This window comes from Mesoplodon mirus, assembly GCF_964341445.2.
Source record: "Mesoplodon mirus genome assembly, chromosome: 13".
NCBI lineage: Eukaryota > Metazoa > Chordata > Mammalia > Artiodactyla > Ziphiidae > Mesoplodon > Mesoplodon mirus.
Window position 1 is genome coordinate 8,042,488 of NC_138989.1, and position 23,453 is coordinate 8,065,940.

General features: G+C 46.3%; 1 protein-coding gene across 7 annotated transcripts in view; it reads right to left on the bottom strand.

Moving 5' to 3' along the window:
* The window catches only part of TMEM120B (transmembrane protein 120B), a 62,042-nt gene that overhangs the window by 29,087 nt on the left and 9,502 nt on the right, over positions 1 to 23,453 (bottom strand). For 4 of the 7 annotated variants that reach the window (XM_082641043.1, XM_082641045.1, XM_082641044.1 and 1 more), the window contains exon 2: positions 20,887 to 21,001. In XM_082641043.1, the coding sequence (XP_082497169.1) occupies positions 20,887 to 20,994 (108 nt within the window). In that variant the 5' untranslated portion in view covers positions 20,995 to 21,001. Of the gene's footprint in view, positions 1 to 19,350; positions 19,490 to 20,886; positions 21,002 to 22,233; positions 22,675 to 23,453 lie in introns of those variants that run through there. The other 3 variants (XM_082641041.1, XM_082641042.1, XM_082641046.1) reach the window with 2 other exon arrangements.

Below are 23,453 nucleotides of genomic sequence, written 5' to 3' on the forward strand. Positions count from 1 at the left end.
ATTTTTAAAGAGTTCGGTCCAGTTGTTTTGGAGAATGTCCCTCCACCTTGGTTTGTCTGATATTTCCTCATGATTGAATTTTAGTTATGCACCTGGGACAGAACTGCCAGTAAAGTGACGCTGGGCCCTCAGTGTCTCCCATCAGGAGGGACGTGGTGTCTGTGATGTTAACTTTGATTGCTTGGGAGAGGTGGTGTCCACCTGTCTTCTCCACTGTACAGTGACCAGCTTTCTACCTGTAATTAATAAGTAATCTGTACAGAGAGAGGCTTCAGTGCCAAAACAGTCCTCAATGTTCAACCAATATCTGCTGGTAATAAAGGAAACCCTCCAGAACTGGACGAGGAGGATGGGGGCAGAGAGACCCCCAACTAAGCAGCCTTTGAGAATGTGGGGTCTTTGGACTGAGAGTCCCCAGCAATGCCAGCTGGGCCATGCCACCTCCTGGCACTCTTTGGTGTTGGGTCCCACCACAGCACGAGAAGACCAAGACTAAAACATCGGCAGCCAGATGCTTACCAGGCCTTCAGTTTAAATTAATATTTAATTCTACAAGTAAACATGAAGACATTATCCTCGTTAAAAATTAAAACACTGCAGCTACGGCTAGAGTCGGCTTTGAATATACCCCTATCCTGTCTTCTCCCACTTCTCCAGAAGTAACCACTGTTACCAGTTTCTTCTAGATCTATGTATTCTTCCAGACTGTATGTATCTATGTATTTCTATATTCCACATAGACCTATTTCTATATACACACACTTAACTATATATACATATATATATGAAAAATACACACTGTTGCAAAAACTAATTCTCCCTAATACTTATTCTCCTTTGCTTCCTTTTAATAACAGGACCCTACTGAGTGGTAGCTAGGCACGTGGCTGTCCAGCTACAGACATTTTCCAGCCTCCCTTGCAGCTAGGTGTAGCAATATGACCAAGAGTTAGCCACTGGGTTGCAAGCAGAAGTGATGTAAGTTCTGAACCACATTTTTTTAACCACTACACCTGCCATTTCTAGCTATTCATTTTTCACATGTCAAGCCAACATTTTCTGCCAAGAATAATTGAACCACATTTTTATAAGGAATGGCTTGCCCTCCACTCTCTCTTTCCCTGGCTGGCATATGGCAACAATGGATCCAGTTACCTTGAAACCAGAGATAGAAGCCACATAATACAAATGACAAAGCCCACTGTGCCCTCCTCAGCCAAATGAACCTGGATCCCGGGTGACCTCATGTGACAGGGCTTCCCACCTGTGATTATTTTACAACAAGACCACCAAGCCTTTAGCACTCCTCACACAGAGAAGTGGGTTCTCTGTTCCCTCTCCTTAAATACAAGTAGGCTTGTGGCTGATTTGACCAATAAAATATGTCAAAATTACCCAAAAAGCAAACAATCTGATTAAAAAATGGGCAGAAGATCTGAATAGACATTTTTCCAAAGAAGCCATACAGATAGCCAACAGGCACATGAAAAGATGCTCAACACTGCTAATCATCAAATAAATGCAAATCAAAACCACAGGAAGATATCAGCTCACACCTGTCAGAATGGCTGTCATCAAAAAGACCACAATTAACAAATGTTGGCGAGGACGTGGAGAAAAGAGAACCCCTGTACACTGTTGGTGGGAATGTAAATTGGTACAGCAACTGTGGAAACAGTATGGAGGTTCCTCAAAAAACTAAAAATAGAACTACCACATGATCCAGCAATTCCACTCCTGGGTATATATCTGAAGGAAATGAAAACACTAATTAAAAAAGATATAGGCACAGCAGCATTATTTACAATAGCCAAGATATGGAGGCAAACTAAGTGTCCATCAACAGATAAATGGATAAAGATGTGGTATATATATACAGTGGAATACTACTCAGCCATAACAAAGCATGCAATTTTGCCATTTGCAACAACATGGATGGACCTGGAGGGTATTATGCTTAGTGAAATAAGTGAGACAGAGAAAGACAAACACGGTATGATATCACTTATATGTGGAATCTTAAAAAAATAAAACAAACTAGTGAATATAACAAAAACAGACTCACAGATACAGAGAACACACTAGTGGTTACCAGTGGGAAGAGAGAAGGGGGAGACGGGCATGATAGGAGTAGGGGATTAAGAGGTACAAACTGCTATGCATAAAATAAATAAGCTACAAGGATATATTCTAGTAGAGAATGGACTTGAGGACACGGGGAGGGGGAAGGGTAAGCTGGGACGAAGTGAGAGAGTGGCATGGACTTATATGTACTACCAAATGTAAAATCGATAGCTAGTGGGAAGCAGCCACATAGCACAGGGAGATCAGCTTGGTGCTTTGTGACCACCTAGACGGTGGGATAGGGAGGGTGGGAGGGAGATGCAAGAGGGAGGAGATATGGGGATATATGTATATGTATAGCTGATTCACTTTGTTATAAGGCAGAAACTGACACACCACTGTAAAGCAATTATACTCCAATAAAGATGTTAAAAAAAAGATATACTGTACAACACAGGGAATACAGCCAACATTTTATCATAAGTATAAGTGAAATATAACCTTTAAAAATTGTGAACCACTAGGCACTTCCCTGGTGGCTCAGTGGTTAAGAATCCGTCTGCCAGAAAAACAGAAATATACATCAATGGAACAGGAGAGAAAGCCCAGATATAAACCTACGCACATATGGTTACCTTATCTTTGATAAAGGAGGCAAGAATATACAGTGGAGAAAAGACGGCCTCTTCAATAAGTGGTGCTGGGAAAACTGGACAGCTACATGTAAAAGAAGGAAATTAGAACACTCCCTAACACCATACACAAAAATAAACTCAAAATGGATTAAAGACCTAAATGCAAGGCCAGACACTATAAAACTCATAGAGGAAAACATAGGCAGAACATTCTATGACATAAATCACAGCAAGATCCTTTTTGACCCACCTCCTAGAGAAATGGAAATAAAACAAAAATAAACAAGTGGGACCTAATGAAACTTAAAAGCTTTTGCACAGCAAAGGAAACCATAAACAAGACGAAAAGACAACCCTCAGAACGGGAGAAAATATTTGTAAATGAAGCAACTGACAAAGGATTAATCTCCAAAATATACAAGCAGCTCATGCAGCTCAATATCAAAAACACGAACAACCCAAATCCAAACATAGGCAGAAGACCTAACTAGACATTTCTCCAAAGAAGATATACAGATAGCCAACAAACACATGAAAGGATGCTCAACATCACTAATCATTAGAGAAATGCAAATGAAAACTACAATGAGGTATCATCTCACACCAGTCAGAATGGCCATCATCAAAAAATCTACAAACAACAAATGCTGGAGAGGGTGTGGAGAAAAGGGAACCCTCCTACACTGTTGGTGGGAATGTAAACTGATACAGCCACTATGGAGAACAGTATGGAGGTGCCTTAAAAAACTACAAACAGAACTACCATATGACCCAGCAATCCCACTACTGGGCATATACCCTGAGAAAACCATAATTCAAAAAGAGTCATGTACCACAATGTTCATTGCAGCTCTATTTACAATAGCCAGGACGTGGAAGCAACCTAAGTGTCCATCAACAGATGAATGGAGAAAGAAGATGTGGCACATATATACAATGGAATATTACTCAGCCATAAAAAGAAACGAAATTGAGTTATTTGTAGTGAGGTGGATGGATCTAGAGTCTGTCATACAGAGTGAAGTAAGTCAGAAAGAGAAAAACAAATACTATACGCTAACACATATATATGGAATCTAAAAAAAAAAAAAGATTCTGAATAACCTAGGGGCTGGACAGGAATAAAGACGCAGACGTAGAGAATGGACTTGAGGACACGGGGAGGGGGAAGGGTAAGCTGGGAAGAAGTGAGAGAGTGGCATGGACATATATACACTACCAAATGTAAAATAGATGGCTAGTGGGAAGCAGCTGCCTAGCACAGGGAGATCAGCTCAGTGCTTTGTGACTACCTAGAGGGGTGGGATAAGGAGGGTGGGAGGGAGACGCAAGAGGGAGGGGATATGGGAATATATGTATGCATATCACTGATTCACGTTGTTTTACAGCAGAAACTAACACAACAATGTAAAGCAATTATCCTCCAATAAAGATGTTAAAAAAAAAAAAAAAAGGAATCCACCTGCCAATGCAGGGGACACAAGTTCGAGCCCTGGTCCGGGAAGATCCCACATGCCGTGAACAACTAAGCCTGTGCACCACAACTACTGAGCCTGCGCGTTAGAGCCCATGAGCCACAACTACTGAAGCCCATGCGTCTGGAGCCCGTGCTCCACCACAAGAGAAGCCACCGCAATGAGAAGCCCACGCACCACAACAAAGAGTAGCCACTGCTCACCGCAACTAGAGAAAGCCTGTGCACAGCAATGAAGACCCAATGTAACCAAATAAATAAATAAATAAATTTATTTTAAAGAAAGTTGTGAACCACTATATTGTACACCTGAAACATATAGTACTGTTAAGTCAACTATACCTCAATTTTTTTTTAATGGCAGAAGTGACACTATACAATTTCTGAGAAAAAGTCACGGAAGGCCACGTAGCTTCCGCCTTATTTGCTGGAACACAAGCTCTTGGAACAAAATGTTCAACTACCCTGGGGCCACCATGCTGCACGGAAACCCTAACCACATAGAGAAGTCACATGGAGGCAGTCTGATCAATAGCCCCAACTAAGACAAACCTTGTTATTCCAGCTCAGGTCCCAGACATGAGGGTCAAGAAACCTCCAGATGATTCCAGCCCCAGCCATGTGAGTTACTCCCAGTCATTCACGTCTTCCCAGCTAAGGCCGCTGACCTCATGGAGCACAGTCAAGCCATCCCCACCATGCCCTGCCTAAACTCCTGACCCACAGACTCTGTAAGCAAAATGCAATAACTGTCGCTTTAGGCAGCAACAGATAACTGGAACACCACTCACCCTGGACCACACCCCGCTCTGAACTGTTATGTGAGAAAGAAAGAAGCTACCTCATTTAAAACCTTTTGTTAGGATATCTCTTTGCTACAGCAGCATAGCTTATACCCTAAAGCACATACTTCGGATTTTTTAAAATATATTAACAGTATCAGAATGTAGATATGATTTCACAACTTGATTTTCTCACTCAACAATGTCTTATTGATCTACCCACATAAGAATATACAGATGTATTTCATTTTTTTTAGACCCGTGCAGTACTTCATGCTGTGGACATACAACGGTTTATTTAGCCATTTTCCTATCACTGGGTATTTAGGTTGTGTCCAGTCTCTGACTATACCCAACACTGCAGCACTGAGTAGTACCCTTGCGCTGTCTCTCTGGGGAAATATGCAAGTGTCTCTGGGGAACAGAAGTGGAATTGCTGGGTCGCAGGGTACAGGCTTGATTTTAGTTTTAACAGATCTTGGCAAATTGCCTGCAGAGTGACTGTGACAATTGACACTCCCACCCACAGCATATGACAGCTGTCCTCCACACCTCACCAAGCAACACTCACTGCTATCCCCACTGACTTTTTTTTTTTTTTTTTGGCCACCCTGCACGGCCTGCGGGATCCTAGTTCCCTGAAAAGGGACCGAACCTGTGCCCTGTGCAGTGAGAGCACGGAGTCCCAACCACTGCACCGCCAGGGAAGGGAAGTCCCCCCACTGACTTTCTTCTTCTTTTTTTTTTTTTTTTTGCGGTACGCGGGCCTCTCACTGCTGCGGCCTCTCCCGTTGCGGAGCACAGGCTCCGGACGCGCAGGCTCAGCGGCCATGGCTCACGGGCCCAGCCGCTCCACGGCATGTGGGATCTTCCCGGACCAGGGCACGAACCCGCGTCCCCTGCATCGGCAGGCGGACTCTCAACCACTGCGCCACCAGGGAAGCCCCCACTGACTTTCTTAAGGGCACTTTTCTGATGCTTCACTGGTGCTATTTTCTGCCCAATCCTAAGGCATCAGACTGAGTAGGGATAGGAAGTCCATGGCCCTCCCCATAATTTTGTCCCTTGGCCAATACAATCATTCCTGATCCCTAAGAGTTCTCCGTCTCTCTCTCTGCCATTGGCTAGAACCACTTCCCAAGGGAGATCCGATACTGGAGACCACACCTCCAGTCCACCCTGTCCTCGGCTCCAGGCTCAGGATTTGCCAGTCTTGAGGACAACGTGGGGTCTGGGGGGCTGGAAACAAGGCCCTTAGTGCGACACGCTCTCCATTCCCAGGGCACTCCTTGCCCACGCCCAGTCTCTGCTGATTCTACCTCATGCCAGTCCCACAAGCAGCAGGAAAGGTTACCAACTCATTTCTTGGATTCTAGCTGTTTTCCAGACTGCTGTCTCTCCATCTTTTTTCAACTGTGGTAAAAATATATAACACAGGGGCTTCCCTGGTGGCGCAGTGGTTGAGAGTCCGCCTGCCGATGCAGGGGACACAGGTTCGTGCCCCGGTCCGGGAAGATCCCACATGCCGTGGAGCGGCTGGGCCCGTGAGCCACGGCCGCTGAGCCTGCGCGTCCGGAGCCTGTGCTCCGCAGCGGGAGAGGCCACAGCGGTGAGAGGCCTGCGTACCGCAAAGAAAAAGAAAAAATATATATATATATAAAACATAAAATTTACCATGTTAATCATTACATTTTTAAAAAATTTTCTACTTGTAATAAAATACACATAAAATTTACCATCTTAACCATTTTATGTGTACAACTCAGTGGCATCGAATATGTTCACATCACTGAGTAACCATTACCACCATCCATCTCCACAACTTTTTCATCATTCCAACTGAAACTCCAAACCTGTCACACAATAATTCAATTTCCCGTTCCCTCCCCAGCCCCTGGCAACCACCACTCTACTTCCTAGTTCTATGAATTTGACTCCTCTAGGTATAAGTTGAATCATACAGTATTTATACTTTTTGTGCCTGACTTATTTAGGCTTATTATAATGGCTTCAAGGTCCATCCGAATTGTAGCATGTAGCAGAATTTCCTTCCTTTTTAAGGCTGAACAATATCCTGCAGTATGTATATACCACATTTTATCCACTCATCTGTTGATGAACACCTGGGTTGCTTCCATCTTTTGGATATTGTGAATAATGTTACTATGAACACGGGTGGATAAATATTTGTTCGAGCCCCTCCTTTTAATTCTTTTGGGTGTATAACCAGAAGTAGAATTTCTGGATCATAAGGTAATCCATGTTTAACTTTTTCAAGGAACTGCCAAACCATTTTCCAGAGAGGCTGTACCATTTGACAACAGCTGTCTCTTTTTTTTTTGGCTGCGTTGGGTCTTCATTGCTGCGCACAGGCTTCCTCTACTTGTGGCAAGCGGGGGCTACTCTTCGCTGTGGTGCATGGGCTTCTCATTGTGGAGCATGGGCTCTAGGCACGCGGGCTTCAGTACTTGTGGCACTTGGGCTCCGCAGTTGTGGCTTGCAGGCTCTAGAGCGCAGGCTCACTAGTCGTGGTGCACGGGCTTAGTTGCTCTGCGGCATGTGGGATCTTCCCGGACCAGGGCCGGAACCCGTGTCCCCTGCATTGGCAGGCGGATTCTCAACCGCTGCGCCACCAGGGGAGTCCCCACACACCCTCAGTTGGACTTGTGCTTTGAGATGTTTTTTCCAGGAGCAGAAGGATGAGCCACACTGAGGCAATCCAATCCTGCCTTCAAGGCCTGCAGTCAGCCCTGTGGCCTTGAATGCAACTAGTCACCAGATGGAAGCTTTCTGTTGTTTTTGCCAGCTCAGCAGCTGTTCCCTTTCTGGTTAATGTCCCTATGGTTTCTTTGGAGATCCATCCCTCCCCAACACTCAGTCCATGAGATCTGGCTAGGAGCAGGTTTACCCCAGGTTCCAGGGCAAATGACCCAGGCTTGGCCAATCAGAATATCAGCCTCCTGACCAGGCTGGCCGACTCAGGGACGAGCATTCAAAACCAATGAACCTCAGTGGTGGGGCTTTCATCAGAACTGTTGAAAAACAAAAAGAAACTCTTTTTCCCCTCGTTCTCAAGGTAGCAGGATATAAGCCCAGAGCTAATGGGGCTGCCTTGCCTGGGAATGAACCCAACTGAGAGGAAAACAGGATGGAGAGGCAAACAAAGGCTGAGCCCTGATGGTTTCATTTCAGCCCCTGGATCGGCTTATATCTGAAGGCGGTACACCTTTGACTTCCCTATTAATGTAAGCAAACAAATGCCATTTTATTCTGTGTGGCTTTGCCAGTTTGGGTTGAGTGTCTTCATTTAAGAGGCAAGTGTCAGAATCTAGATTAACATGCCAAAGAACAGAGCTTTCCATCTGGGCAAAGTTAACCACACCAGGTAAGAAGAGAAGCCATAAATCTTGGACTTTATTACCAAGCTCTTGCCCTGGGCACTGTCATTTTAAAGATGCCAAAAACAAGTACTTGGAGCCTGGTTGAAAAAAATCCTTCATCAAGCCAAAAACTAAATAGGCACGTAAAAATGTAGATCTCTGAACAGCCATATTGGGTGTTTTTCTACCAAACCAATAACCTAAACCATCATTTTTTTTTTTTTTTTTTTTTGCAGTACGCAGGCCTCCCACTGCTGTGGCCTCTCCCGTTGCAGAGCACAGGCTCCAGACGCGCAGGCTCAGCGGCCATAGCTCACGGGCCCAGCCGCTCCGTGGCATGTGGGATCTTCCCGGACCGGGGCACGAACCCGTGTCCCCTGCATTGGCAGGCGGACTCCCAACCACTGCGCCACCAGAGAAGCCCCTAAACCATCATTTTTTAACAACTTTACTGAAGTATAATTTACATGTCATAAAATTCTCATTTTAAGTGTACAATTCAGTGATTTTTATATATTTACCAAGTTATGCAACTATCACCACATCCAGTTTTAAAACATTCCGTTATCCAGTAAGATCCTCAGTGCCTATGAGCACTCACTCCCCACTCTTCCCTCCTCCCAGCTCCTGGCAACCACTAATCCACCTTCCGTCCCTATAGATTTGTCTTTTCTGGATACTTCATATAAATGGAATCATACAATATGTGGCTTTGCGTCTGGCTTCTTTCACGTAGCATACTGTTTTTGAGGTGTATTTATGTCGTAGTATGTATCAATTTTTATTACTACTCAGCATTTTTATCACATTTTGTTTATTCATCCACCAGCTGTTAGACATTTGGGTTACTTCCACTTTTTGGGTACTATGAATAATGCTGCCATGAACATTCATGTACAAGTCTTTGTGTAGATACATATTTTCCTTTCTCTTTGATAGATACCTAGGAATGGAATTGTTGGGTCATATGGTAAGTATATGTTTAACTTTCAAAGAAAATGCCAGAATGCCAAACCACTATTTTTATTTCTAAACTAGGCAGCAGTGTATGGGAGCAAGGGAGACACTCACTGAACACTGGGAGTCGGGTCTCTGCACACAGTGCAAGGAGTACCAGCTTATTAAACGTGATTGACCCCCACTTCAAGCTGCTACCTCCAAAAATAACCCAGAGTGCTGGGGGCACCAAAGCAGACAAGCAGCTATGGAAGAAAGGACTCTATTCTGCTGCCCGAAGCAAGTCCCAACCTCCCAACTATCTAGTTCAACACCAAGCAAAGAGACACACTTAAGGAAGCTCCATACATACTGTTCTCCATAGTGGCTGTATCAGTTTACCTTCCCACCAACAGTGCAGGAGGGTTCCCTTTCCAGCACACCCTCTCCAGCATTTATTGTTTCTAGATTTTTTGATCATGGCCATTCTGACCGGCGTGAGGTGATACCTCATTGTAGTTTTGATTTGCATTTCTCCTTAAAAAACTAAAAATAGAACTATCATATGACCCAGCAATCCCATTATTGGGCATATACCCTGAGAAAACCATAATTCAAAAAGAGTCATGTGCCAAAATGTTCACTGCAGCTCTATTTACAATAGCCAGGACATGGAAGCAACCTAAGTGTCTATCGACAGATGAATGGATAAAGAAAATGTGGCATATATATACAATGGAATATTACTAGCCATAAAAAGAAACGAAATTGAGTTATTTGCAGTGAGGTGGCTGGATATAAAGTCTGTCACACTAGTGAAGTAAGTCAGAAAGAGAAAAACAAATACCATATGCTAACACATATATATGGAATCTAAAAAAAAAAAAAAGGTTCTGAAGAACCTAGAGGCAGGACAGGAATAAAGACGCAGACGTAGAGAATGGGCTTGAGGACACGGGGAGGGGGAAGGGTAAGCTGTGACAAAGCGAGAGAGTGGCATGGACATATATACACTACCAAATGTAAAACAGATAGCTAGTGGGAAGCAACCGCATAGCACAGGGAGATCAGCTCGGTGCTTTGTGACCACCTAGAGGGGTGGGATAGGGAGGGTGGGAAGGAGGTTCAAGAAGGAGGGGACATGGGGACATGTGTGTGCATATGGCTGATTCACTTTGTCATACAACAGAAACTAACACAGTATTGTGAAGCAATTATACTCCAATGAAGATCTATTTTTAAAAAAAGAGACACTTGATAAAATAAAGATAGAGCTTTGGAGGCAGGGGGAAAGAGTATAGTTATAAGGTAAATATTGTCAGCAAAGAATCAAATGCTGGACTTCCCTGGTGGCGCAGTGGTTAAGAATCTTCCTGCCAATGCAGGGGACATGGATTCGAGCCTTGGCCTGGGAAGATGCCACATGCTGCAGAGCAACTAAGCCCGTGTGCCACAACTACTAAGCCTGAGCTCAAGAGCCCTAGAGGCACAACTACTGAGCCCACGTGCCACAACTACTGAAGTCCACGCGCCTAGAGTCCCTGCTCTGCAACAAAGGGAAGCCCATGCACCGCAATAAAGAGTAGCCCCCACTCACCGCAACTAGAGAAAGCCTGCGCACAGCAACAAAGACCCAATGCAGCCAAAAATAAATAAATTAATTAAAAAAAAATCTCCAAGAGAAAATGCAAGCATCATACACTACTCAATTCTTCAGTAAATGATATTTGCATGGTCATAACCACATAAATGACTGAGACTGGCTTTATTTATTTATTTGTTTGTTTGTTTGTTTATTTATGGCTGGGTTGGGTCTTTGTTGCTGTGCGCAGGCTTTCTCTAGTTGCAGAGAGCAGGGGCTACTCTTTGTTGCAGTGCGCAGGCAGTGGCTTCTCTTGTTGCAGAGCACGGGCTCTAGGCACGTGGGCTTCAGTAGTTGTGGCACGTGGGCTCTAGAACGCAGGCTCAGTAGTTGTGGCGCACGGGCTTAGTTGTTCTGCGGCATGTGGGATCTTCCCGGACCAGGGCTCGAACCTGTGTCCCCTGCATTGGCAGGCAGATTCTTAACCACTGCGCCACCAGGGAAGCCCGAGACTATTTTTTTTTTAATAAGCCTTTTGGTACTGTTAGGTTACTTTTTGGTCTCCTGCTCATTTTATTTTATTTTATTTTTTTTTATTTATTTATTTTTTTTTTTTGCATTACGCGGGCCTCTCACTCTTGTGGCGTCTCGGGTTGTGGAGCACAGGCTCTGGACGCGCAGGCCCAGCGGCCATGGCTCACGGGCCCAGCCGCTCCGCGGCATGTGGGATCCTCCCGGACAGGGGCACGAACCCGCGTCCCCTGCATCGGCAGGCGGACTCTCAACCACTGCGCCACCAGGGAAGCCCCTTCATTTTATTATGAAATATTTCAGGCATATTGAAAAAGACAGAAAATCATATAATAGAAAACAAATATAACATTAATACCCATATTTTCACCCTCAGTTTAAGAAATAATAGGGCACAAAGAGTTGAAAGGCCCTATGTACTCTTTCTACGTGGTATTCCCATCTGCTGCCCCCAAAGAGGGGAACCTCTGTGCTGGTTATGTCCACCCCCACGCCCACCCCAGATCACTTCTGTCTTTCTCTGTGCCCTGGGAGGTTGACCGCTATGGACTGCATCTCCCAGGCTCCCTTGCCCTGCCTCCTACCTAGCCAATGGGATGCCAGGACAGAAGACTGGAGGGCGGGAGGAGAGAGAGGCTGGGGTATTGGTTCCTCTTGCCTCCTCCCTGCTTTGCTACAGCTTTCGACCGCTGCAGCTCCTGTCCTGCAGCTCCCCTTTCCCTGCAACAAGCTCTGGTGACAGCCCCTTCCCTCTGCCCCTTTAGGATGAGGACTGGTTCCAGCTCCAGGGACCTCGTCTTTAAACTGCCACACCTCTGTAAATAGTCCCTTCCTTAGACTCTTTTCAGTGACACCCATTCGGAAGAGTCATTTGCTTCCTGCCAGGGCCCTGCCCAAATCTCCGCTATACTGAATCTGGCCCATATCACTCCCTTGCAAGTCTTTATATTTGTACTACATAGACATGTATCAGTAAGCAAAACATAGTGCTGTTTTGAATGCTTTTAACTTTATTATACATGTCATGCTATACATACCCCTTGGCAACTTTTCACTCAATGTTGCTGGTTTTTTTTTTTTTTTTTCAGGTTTTCGTGGGTTTTTTTTAACATCTTTATTGGAGTATAATTGCTTTACAAGGGTGTGTTAGTTTCTGCTTTATAACAAAGTGAGTCAGCTATACATATACATATATCCCCATATCTCCTCCCAATGTTGCTTTTCTTTTTAAAATATTTATCCATGTTGATACATATAGCTCTAGTTTATTCATTCTGATCTTCATGCCACACTCTATGGGTGTTCAGTGGAATTATCCATTTTGATGGACAGTTAGGTTTCCAGTTTTCAGCTGTTACAGAATTCTTATACATATCTCCTATTTGAGTTTTTAACTATGTGGATATGTATTACTTATAAAAATGTAGAATAGATCAGAGAGAGACAGACAGACACTAACATTGGCTCTGTAAGCTGAGATACCCATAGCTCCTTTCCTACATGTCTGATTACCACCCTTTTATACCATGTATGGGAGACACAAACAATTGAATTTCTGCTGGAGGATTTGGAGATCTGCCACCTCTCCTGTCCTCTGAGGCCCCAAACTCTGCCCCAGTGGGAAGATGAGGTTAATGAGTCCAGGTGCCAGCACAGCTGTGAAACATCTAGAGATGCCCTTTTAACACAACTTGGCTGAGTCACAACTCCTGAGCCAACGTTTATTGCAAGAACTGCCGGCAATCAAGAATTCCCTGGCGGTCCAGTGGTTAGCAGTTCGCACTTAAGAATCCACACTTAGGAGTCCGAACCCTGCAGGGTGCAAGGGTTCTATCCCTGGTCGGGGAACTAAGATCCTGCAAGCCACGTGGTGCGGCCAAAAATTTAAAAGAAAGAAAGAAAGAAAGATAGAAAGAAAGAATTGCCGGCAATGGAATCATATGCCATTTTCAGACAGGGCCCTGGTCTAGGAGCATTGCAAGTTGGTAGGCAACCCAGCAGACTGCAACAGAGCCACGGCCACCACTAAAATGTGGTCACTTACAGGTGTGGCTGGTGCTAAGTTTTCAAGAGACTGCATTTATATAGTTCTCCTTCCAAGGAATCAACATCAAATAAAGATTTCTGAATGCTGAATATACTGAACTAAGACTCAGTATGCCATGGAAACACTACCAAAGATGGCAAGTTGACTTCACTTAAACTGTATCAATTCTATACTGGGAAAGATTCTGAGTCATGAGGCAGGATCGATTAGTAATGTCTGTTATAGGAGCAGCAAGTGAGGGCATCAGCATGCATGTCAGGCATTTGGAAGACAGGATAACATAATGGTTAAGTGATTAGGCTTGAGAGTCAGACTGCCTTCATGTCCAGAGTCTGCCACTTCTTAGTTTCCTCAGTTGTGGAAGAGCTAGGGGATGAGATATATGTAACAGGCATGTACTGGTTTTTAAAAATCAGCTTTACAGGTAGAATTTACATATGAATTCACCAATTTTCAGGTGTACATAATGAATTTTGGCAAATACATATAGTTGTGTAACCACCACCACAATCAGGACATAAAACAAAGGTTCCCAAACTTTGTTGGTTCACCACACCCTTAGTGTCTCAGTAAACTTTTCACAGAATCCTTAAGCCAAATAATTGAAAAGTATTTATGTCCTACCAACTTAGTAGCCTCTTGGGAAAAAAAGAATATACAGAAATTGACAAAAGTGTTTTTATTTCATTCAGAAGTAACCAAAATTATTTACGGATGTGTGTGCCTGTCGGGCTCTGCACAAAATCCCAAACCTTGGGAATAGATTGGACACCGTCATCCTCATTTCTTGTTCTAAATTGCTTTTCACATAGTATTTGATTTTAATCAGCCCCAAAAACCCAACTTCACAAAGATATGACATCATTTAAAAGATGTGTGGGAGGGGCTTCCCTGTTGGCGCAGTGGTTGAGAGTCCACCTGCCAATGCAGGGGACGTGGGTTCGAGCCCTGGTCTGGGAGGATCCCACATGCCGGGGAGCAACTAAGCCCGTGAGCCACAACTACTGAGCCTGTGTGCCCCAACTACTGAAGCTTGCGTGCCTGGAGCCCGTGCTCCACAACAAGAGAGGCCACCACAATGAGAGGCCCGCGCACCACAACGAAGAGTGGCCCCGCTCGCCACAACTAGACAAAGCCCGGGCGCAGCAGCAAAGACCCAACAGAGCCAAAAATAAATAAAATAAAATAAATAAATTTATTTAAAAAAAAAAAAGATGTGTGGGGCTTCCCTGGTGGCACAGTGGTTGAGAGTCCGCCTGCCGATGCAGGGGACACGGGTTCATGCCCCGGTCCGGGAAGATCCCACATGCCGCGGAGCGGCTGGGCCCATGAGCCACAGCCGCTGAGCCTACATGTCCGGAGCCTGTACTCCGCAACGGGAGAGACCACAACAGTGAGAGGCCCGCGTACCGCCAAAAAAAAAAAAAAAAAGATGTGTGAAACATTCTTTTTGATGACAGATATTGTGTTTCCCTTGAAAATTTAAATTATCCCATAGTGCCCCTGTAAGCTTGCTGCAGCTCCTTGGAGGTGCCTTAACACAGTTTGTGAGGCACAGATATAGACTGTTTCTATTACCCCTAAAAAGATATCTGTTCAGCATCCTTCTCTGTTTGTTTTTTTTTTTTTTACTACCAGTATTTTGATTTTCCTTCATGGGACCACCCCTCCACCACTCTTATTTCATGTGGTTTGAACAGCACTTATCCCAGTCCTGGGCTCCAGGGGAGACATGTTAACCAAGACCCAGCCAATTAGTGCCACAGGGTCTGGTTAAGCAAGGGATAATCACATGACCCAAGTCGGGCCAATGAGAGTTAGCCCTGGGACTCCTGCTGGAATTACAGGAGAGAACATGTTCTGTTTCTGAGGTTTGCTGAACTGGTAGATATCAGTCTGAGGCTGCCAATGCTCATCTTTGCCACAACATGGGAGAGATTGTTGAGAATGAAGTTGACACAGAGGAAACATACACACACTAACACACACAGACATCATTGAAGCACCTGGATCCAGCCTTGCCTGAAGCCATTTCCCACTGGACTTCCCACTACATGAGCCAATAAAACATTTCTGTTTGTTTGTTTTTTGGCTTAAAGCTGGTTCAACTGGGTTTCTGCCACTTACTACTAAGAATCCTTACTAACGCATCATGTTAAAGCACTGTACAAATGAAATGAGTCCCCACAAGTCCAAAAGTTTCCTTCTAGAGCCAAGGGTCTCAGGATACTGTTGGAGCCCACCGTGTTAGGAACCCAAAAAGTATCTGATGGATACAGCAGGCCTGGGTTCAAATTCTGGCTCCTCGAGTTTCAAGTCACTTAACGTCTCTTAGCCTCACTCTCATCTATAAAGCCAGGCTGTCGTTTAGATTAAATGGAATAATCCATGTATCATACAGTCAGCTTTTATCATTGCTGTTATTACCGTCAGGCTTTGTTTTCTAGATAGAGAAAAGCTCAGAGAGGCGGCTTGCTAAAGGTCAGATGCTAGACAGTGGCAGACTTCAGGCCTGAACCTAGGAATCCTGACTCCCTGTTTGGAGTTCTTTCCACATAACCCACTTCTAGGGAAAGAGGCCTGGAAGGCAATGCAAGATGGGAGAGAAACAAAAGAGTACCCAGGGCACAGGCCTGCCTTGGGTAGTAGTTAAGAGTATACAGGGCTTCCCTGGTGGCGCAGTGGTTGAGAGTCCGCCTGCCATGCAGGGGACACGGGTTCGTGCCCCGGTCCGGAAGGATCCCACATGCCGCGGAGCGGCTGGGCCTGTGAGCCATGGCTGCTAGGCCTGCACGTCCGGAGCCTGCGCTCTGCAACGGGAGAGGCCACAACAGTGAGAGGCCCGCGTACCGCAAAAAAAAAAAAGAGTATACAGACTCTGTCACGGATACAGAAAACAAACTTATGGTTACCAGGGGATGGGGGGGGAGGGATAAATTGGGAGACTGGGACTGACATATACACACTACTATATATAAAATAGATAACTAATAAGAACCTGCTGTATAGCACAGGGAACTCTACTCAATACTCTGTAACAACCTATATGGGAAAGGAATCTAAAAAAAAAAAAGAGTGGATATACGTATATGTATAACTGATTCACTTTGCTATACACCTGAAACTAACACAACACTGTAAATCAGCTGTACTCTAATAAAAATTTTAAAAAATAAAGTATCGACTCTGATGTTCAATACCTGGGTTTGAATCCTGAATCCAGTACTCATAAGCTGGGTGATTTGGGGTATATTTTTCACTCTGTAAGATGGGTGTAACGGGATCTATTTCACAGGGTTTTTTTTTTAAAGGGTTTTAATAAAATAATACTTATCTTCCTGCTTCCACCCTGTCCGCCTCATGTCTATTCTATACACAGCAGCCAGAGGGACGCCCGTTTCATTGGTAACAAAAGCCAAAAATCTTACAGTGGCCTACCAGGCCCCTGCATTTCTGTGAGGTCAGGGTTAGGGAAAGGCCTCTTCGGGCCACCTCCTTCCTGGGTGCAGAGGGACAAGGTCAGGTTTCCAGAGATGCAAGACAGGAAATGCTTATTAAATCACCTGGCACCACATCTGTAAGTGACCTTCTGTGGTCACACCACAGGCCACAGGGCCAAACACGCACTGGTCTCAGACTGATGCTCAATTCACAGGCATGGCCGAAACCTCAACCAGGCAAAACCAAAGTCCTCACGGTGACTCGACCTTGCCCCTGAGTCCAGAGAGGCCCTGGCAGATGCAAATCACAGGCAAAAGAAAACAGATCCTTTCCTCTAGAAAGTCCCAGAGATTATGACTTTTTTAGGGGTGGAGAGGAATTCCAAAGACCTTTCAAATCCTCTAGGATCTGAAATTAGATTTCCTCTTTCCTCCCTTCACTGGAAAAAGGGAAGGAGAGGTAAAACACAGAGATATTATACATCATCCCAAGAAAGACAGAATCAGAGAGATATGAACATGAAACCCACAAATCCCAGATTCTGATGCAGATATAGGCAAATTAAGATAGGCCGGTATTTTCTGGTGAAAAAAAAAGACCCTTCCTATTGTTAATCTTGCCCACCTGCCTACCTGTTGTGACCTCCCTGTTCCCCAACAAATGTCTCATATCTGAAAGTCCACCCAACACATACATAATGTCAACATATACCCTACTTATTATATGCATATTTCTAGAGACTTTCATCTCAGGAGTTCAGAGCTCTTACATTTATTATGGGGGTTGGGGGAAGCGGTGAGAAGTCAGACCTAGTCCAGTCCATTTCCCCCATTGCTGAAGATGTGAGCAGGGGACATCACGGTTTCCACCCGGTCAGCCCTTCTACAGCCCTTGCTGTGCACCAGGGGACAAAATCCAGGGTTAATTCCCAATTCCTCTCTGTCCCTCACACACCTGAGCCCCAGAGACACCAAGTAAGAACATAACAACAAATCAAACGTCTCCTTTATCTAATTGCTGTTAATTGCATTAACTGCATAGCTCTGAAGCACTCCCCACCCTAATACCCTCCATGGCTCCACAGCTAGACATGACCTGAGAGCCTAGCAGGACAAAGCGTTAAGAAATAGCTGAGTCTTCTCGATGGCAGTGGAGCCTGAAGGGTCCCCTGGGAACTGAGTGGGCTCTAAGCCCTGGGCCTGAAGGAAAGGGCACAAACCCACACATGCTGGACAGGCCAAGAAAAAGTACCCTTCTGGTTCTGGTACCTTACCCTGTGCTCATGCCTGAAAAAGCACCCGCCTTCCCGCTCAGTCTCTCCAGCAGCCCTCTCTCTACTCATCTGGACCTACGACATCATTTCTAGAAAGACCCATCACAGACACCCTTGCCAATCTCCCCTCCCCTCCTCTGGACACAGTAAGAGGCCAACCAAGTTGCAGACAAGAGCTACATGGACAGAGAAAATGTCACTGCTCCAGCTGAGGCCAGGAAGGAGCGGGCCGGGGTGTTCCATGTGATTTAAGGCAAACAGAGCCCAACTCTGGAGAAAAGAGACACAATCCGGTAGCTGCGGAGGGAACAGCCTTATCTCCACAAATGGTCCAGGCATCCCTCTTGGCCAACCCTAAGGTTTCCTGAGGCGTCTTTAGTCACCAAGGTAGGTAGCTGAGGCCTCTGCGAACCTCCTATCAGAAACAACTCCTCCTGCCAGGCCCACGCAGCGGCAATGCCATTCTCTCAAGGGGCCTCTTACACCCGCCCTCACCCCACCCAGTGTAAGGCTCTGGGCCAAATGGGTGAGGGCTGGGAGCAGCCTCTATCACTAAAGGAGGCAACCCAGCTGTCACAAGTGACAGATGTCATCCACAACGCCAAACTCGGCCTGCAGCAGCGTCGGAGAGGCGGGCACAGACACAGGAGCCCCAAAGACTGAGAACAGGGGTCTCTAACCCCTAAGCAAAGTCTACGGGTTCAAGGTGAATGGCTCCCAAGCACATCTCTCAAAATGGAGCTGCAGAGGAGGGCTGGCCCGCCAGAGTAAAGGAGGAGTGGAGCTGCCGAAAGCTGGAGGGCGGCGGTGGGGTCAGGGGAGACCCCTGAGAAGGTGGGCGCTGGGCTTTCTCTTTGAGTCCCCAAACATACCTGTCCCCTCCGTCCTCCCCCACATAGACACGCCTGGAACTTCCCCTCAGAGGCCACAGACCAACTTTCTGCAGCGAAGGAGGTGCGCGGAGCAAAGAACCGGCGCGAGGGCGGGGGAAATGGGGAGCTTCGACTCGGCGCCCTAAGGGAATGAAGAACTGAAATACTGGGAGATGGGAGGGGGCTGGCTCACGCGGACCACCAGCCCCCAGGGCCTAGCCAGGGGCAACCTCTGGGCCCTAATGGTTCCCACCGCCCGGGCTGGGCAAGCAGGAAGGGGAATACCCTGCACATCAGGTAGCAGAGTTTCAGGACTAGGTGGCCCGGTCCTACCTGCAGTTCCTGAAATTCTCCCTCCAGCTCGTGCCACTCGCGCTCGCAACGCTCCAGCTGGCCGGCCATGGTGCAGTGGTGCGAGGCGGCGGGGGTTGCTCCTGCAGCTTGGCGCGGCCGGCCACCAGCACCCCACGCCTGTCCGCTTGCCGGCCGCCTTCCGAGGAACCAGCTGTTCCTGCGCAGCGGGAGCCACGCGCGCAACTGACGTCACAGCCCCGGCCCTGCTGCCCGCCCACCCCTCGCCGGGAGTCAGGCCCTGCGCATGCGCACGCTCCGCCCCGGCTCCGCCCCCGCGCGCCGGGCGCCTGCCGGGGGATTGCTGTAGCTTTGCAGAACTTGGAAGGGTCTACTGCTGCCCACCTTGGGAACGCTTCTGCGCCTCCAGAATCTCCCTCGCCTAGTTTGGGTGGGGAACTTGTCCGCAAACCGCATTTGTAGAGCTTATTTTACTTAAATTGTGTGTATTGGGGGTGTCTGCGGTCGGGAGGTAGAAGGGAGATTGCGGAGGGGGGAGCATTGCCTTAACTGAGCCAAAGCCAACGACGGCCTGGAATGCCAGAACTGACGTTCACCATCCAGCAAGGTCGCCGGGCGGGGAGGGGAAGCGCAGAGAGGGACCTGTCATCTCACATTGTCATTATTTACTTCAACCAATACATCCTTGATCCTGCCCTCTAAGACTCTAGGTGACTCTCTTGACAGCTGTGTCTGTCGCTCAACTGACATAACCACCTCAATGCTAATTGAATCCAAATTCCCTCACCTCCCGGGCGTGGTCCTGCAAGATCTATCCCTGCCTAGTTTTCGAGTCACATCTCCTATCTCATCCCTCTCGATAAGTACTCTCCAGCCACGGTTTTTGTTTGTTTTTTCTTCCTGCCCTTGCATGGAATATTCTTCCCTCTAAATCTTCATATGGTTGCCTTTTTCCCATCATTCTATCCTTAGTTCAAATGACACCTGTATTAGTTTCTTAGGGCTGCCCTAATTACAAACTGAGTTAAGTACCACAAACTGGGTGGCGTGAACAACAGAAATGTATCCTCTCACAGTTCTGGAGGCTAGAAGTGAGAAATCAAGGAGTCAGCAAGATCATACTCCCTCTGAGACTCTGAATAGAATCTTCTCTTGCTTCTTCATAGCTTATGGTGGTGGTGGTCAACCCTCAGCATTCTTTGGCTTGCAGCTTCACCCCTCCAATCTCTGCCTCTGTTTTACGTGGCCTCTTTCCCTACATGCTTGTCTCTGTGTGTCCTCTCCTCTTATAAGGACACCAGTCTCCTTGGATTAAGGGCCCACCCTACTCCAGCATGAACTCATCTCAGTTTAACTAATTACATCTGCAAAAACCTAGTTCCAAATAAGGTCACATTCTGAGGGAGTGAGTATTAGAACTTCAACATATCTTTCTGTGGGACAAAATTCAACCTGTAACAACACCTCTAAAAAAAAAAAAACTGCTCCTGAACACCCAACGGGTCATGCCTCCTCCCAGTCACATTTCACCTGCTTTATTTCCTTCATACAACTTACCATTATATGAAAGTGTTCATCTCCATGTTGATTGCATGTTTCCCTCCATGGGTATATAATATAATCTCCATGAGATCTTAGGGATCTTGTCTCTGTTTTGGTCATCATTGGATCCCTAAAGCACACAGTAGGCCCTCAATAAATATTTGTTGAAGGAATAAACTTAAAGATCATCTACTGCAGAGGTTCTCAACTTTTGGGGTTCATAGACCCCTCTGAGAACTCTGAATGGGAAAATGCACAAGAGCACACAGAGAAACATTTGCAGTTCTTATTTGAGGCGTGAAAAAGAGCGTGACTTACTCAAGATTCCCAGCTAATTAATGACCAACTTTGATTTATGATTCTCATCTCTGGGGGTTGGGACTTCAACATATCTTTTTGGGAGACAATTTAACCCATAACAACGCCTCTCAAAAAGGATGAAACAGGATTTTTTTTGCAAGCCTGTTTATTGTTGACTGGATGTCAGATGTTGTGAAGTCTACCTTGTTGCCTTCCACCTCCCTTTTTCTCCTCCTCCCCCTCCTCCTCCTTCTTTTGTATTTTAGTAGTTCTAAAAAATATCCTTGAGCTTTATATTGGATGTGGTTATTTGGAAACCATCTGATCCTTTTGAATCTTGCTTTTTTTTTTCTTGGCTGCGTTGGGTCTTCGTTGCTGCGCGCGGGTTTTCTCTAGTTGTGGCGAGCGGGGCCTACTCTTCGTTGCGGTGCACGGGCTTCTCACTGCGGTGGCTTTTCTTGCTGCGGAGCATGGGCTCTAGAGCACAGGCTCAGTAGTTGTGGCGCACGGGCTTCGTTGCTCCGCGGCATGTGGGAACTTCCCGGACCAGGGCTCGAACCTGTGTCCCCTGCATTGGCAGGCGGATTCTTAACCATTGCGCCACCAGGGAAGCCCTGAATCTTGCTTTTAACACTTACCTGGGACCAAAAGAGTGCTCAGTCTGGAGCTAATTTTTCTCCACTACTGAGGCAAGACCAGTGCCCACGAATCATGAAGTTTTCCAGTCTGGCTGGTGCAGGAGCAGGCTGTATTCCTGGGCCTGTGTAGGTGCCACACACTCTTACCTCTGATCATTTCAGGTAGCTCTTCCCCTGGCCTCCGGTAGTTGTACTTGCAAGCATGGGTTGACCAGGGCTCAGCTGATCCTAGAGGGGACTCTTTGCAGACCTTTGGATTCTCCACGTGCAGCTGTCTCCTCTCTAGAATTCTTACCTCCTTGGTTTCCCTGGACCCTCAGCTCTGTCCTCTCAACTCAGGGGGTCTTCCAGGCTCCACCTGGGGTCCCCCTGCCCCGTACCATGGCCTGGAAACTCTCTCAAGACAATAAGCTGGGTGACTTACCTGGCAGTCCAGTGGTTAAGGCTCCATGCTTCCAATGCAGGGGGCGGGGGTTCGATTCCTGGCTGGGGAACTAGGATCCCACATAATGCATGGCGCAGCCAAAAAAAAGACAATAAGCTGGACAGTCACAGGGCTAACCCCACTTGTTTCCTGTGTCTCAGGGATCACTGTCCTCCATTGACTGATGTCCAGTGTCTTGAAAAAACACATCATTTCATATATATTTTCTCCATTTTTTTGTTTCAGGTGAGAAAGTAAATCTGGTCCATATGACTGCATCTTGGCCAGCAGAAGTCAGCATGATGCAGTTGAGATTCAGATGATTATTGTGTTTCCGTAATGCATTCCTTTTTCCTTTGCTGAGTGTATTTCATTGTATGGATGGATCCATTTGTTTATCCGTTCACCAGTTGAGGTAACTTTGGGATGTTTCCAGTTTGGCTGGATTATAAACAAAAGTTTTTAAATTAAGTTTTTAAATATAGAAGTTTTAAATGTAAATTTTTTTTAATTAAGAAAAAGATGACAGTTTCATATAAAAATCCAGACTTTTACTTTCTCTTGAAAAGTGGAAAGATCTGGCCACACCGGGCTCATGTTCGTGCTCGGCAGTGGGCTGGACCAGAGGAACACATGTCCCCTTCACAGGAGGCTCGCCAGCTGCCACAGTCCCTGCTGCAGGCTCAGTTGTACTGCCCCAGCCTACTTCATGTAGGCTGGAGACAGCTGAGCTTGAGACTCCTGATACAATGTGTCATGAAGCTTGCAAAACCAGATAAATCACTCACTTGGTGAAAAAACAGAAAATAGTTTATTTAATTGGGGTTAGTAGAATCAAAAAGGAAATCCAGGGCCTTGAAGGATGAATTAAATGTCACCAAGCAGAGGATTTGGGATGACGATCCCCCTTTACCTATGCTTGCAGCTGCTCAATCCTGGGCTGAAGAGGCTGGCCTTGCCCCGCAGGAAGAGCTAGGCAGATGTACCTTCTCTGCAAGCTGACCAGCGGTCAGGTTGCAAATCTTAGGGACTGTTCTCTGTGGGGTCAGGACTTTACGTGCATTATTCACAAGCCTTTCTGTAGATGGCACAGGCTGGCCACCCCCATCGGTGTAGCTGCTTAGGTGCCAGAAGTATCAGATCTTACCTGGCTGCCACCCTGTCCCGGTTTCTGCCCAAAGAGCTTTCAGACTCACTCATCAGCTTCCTGGGGCTGGATG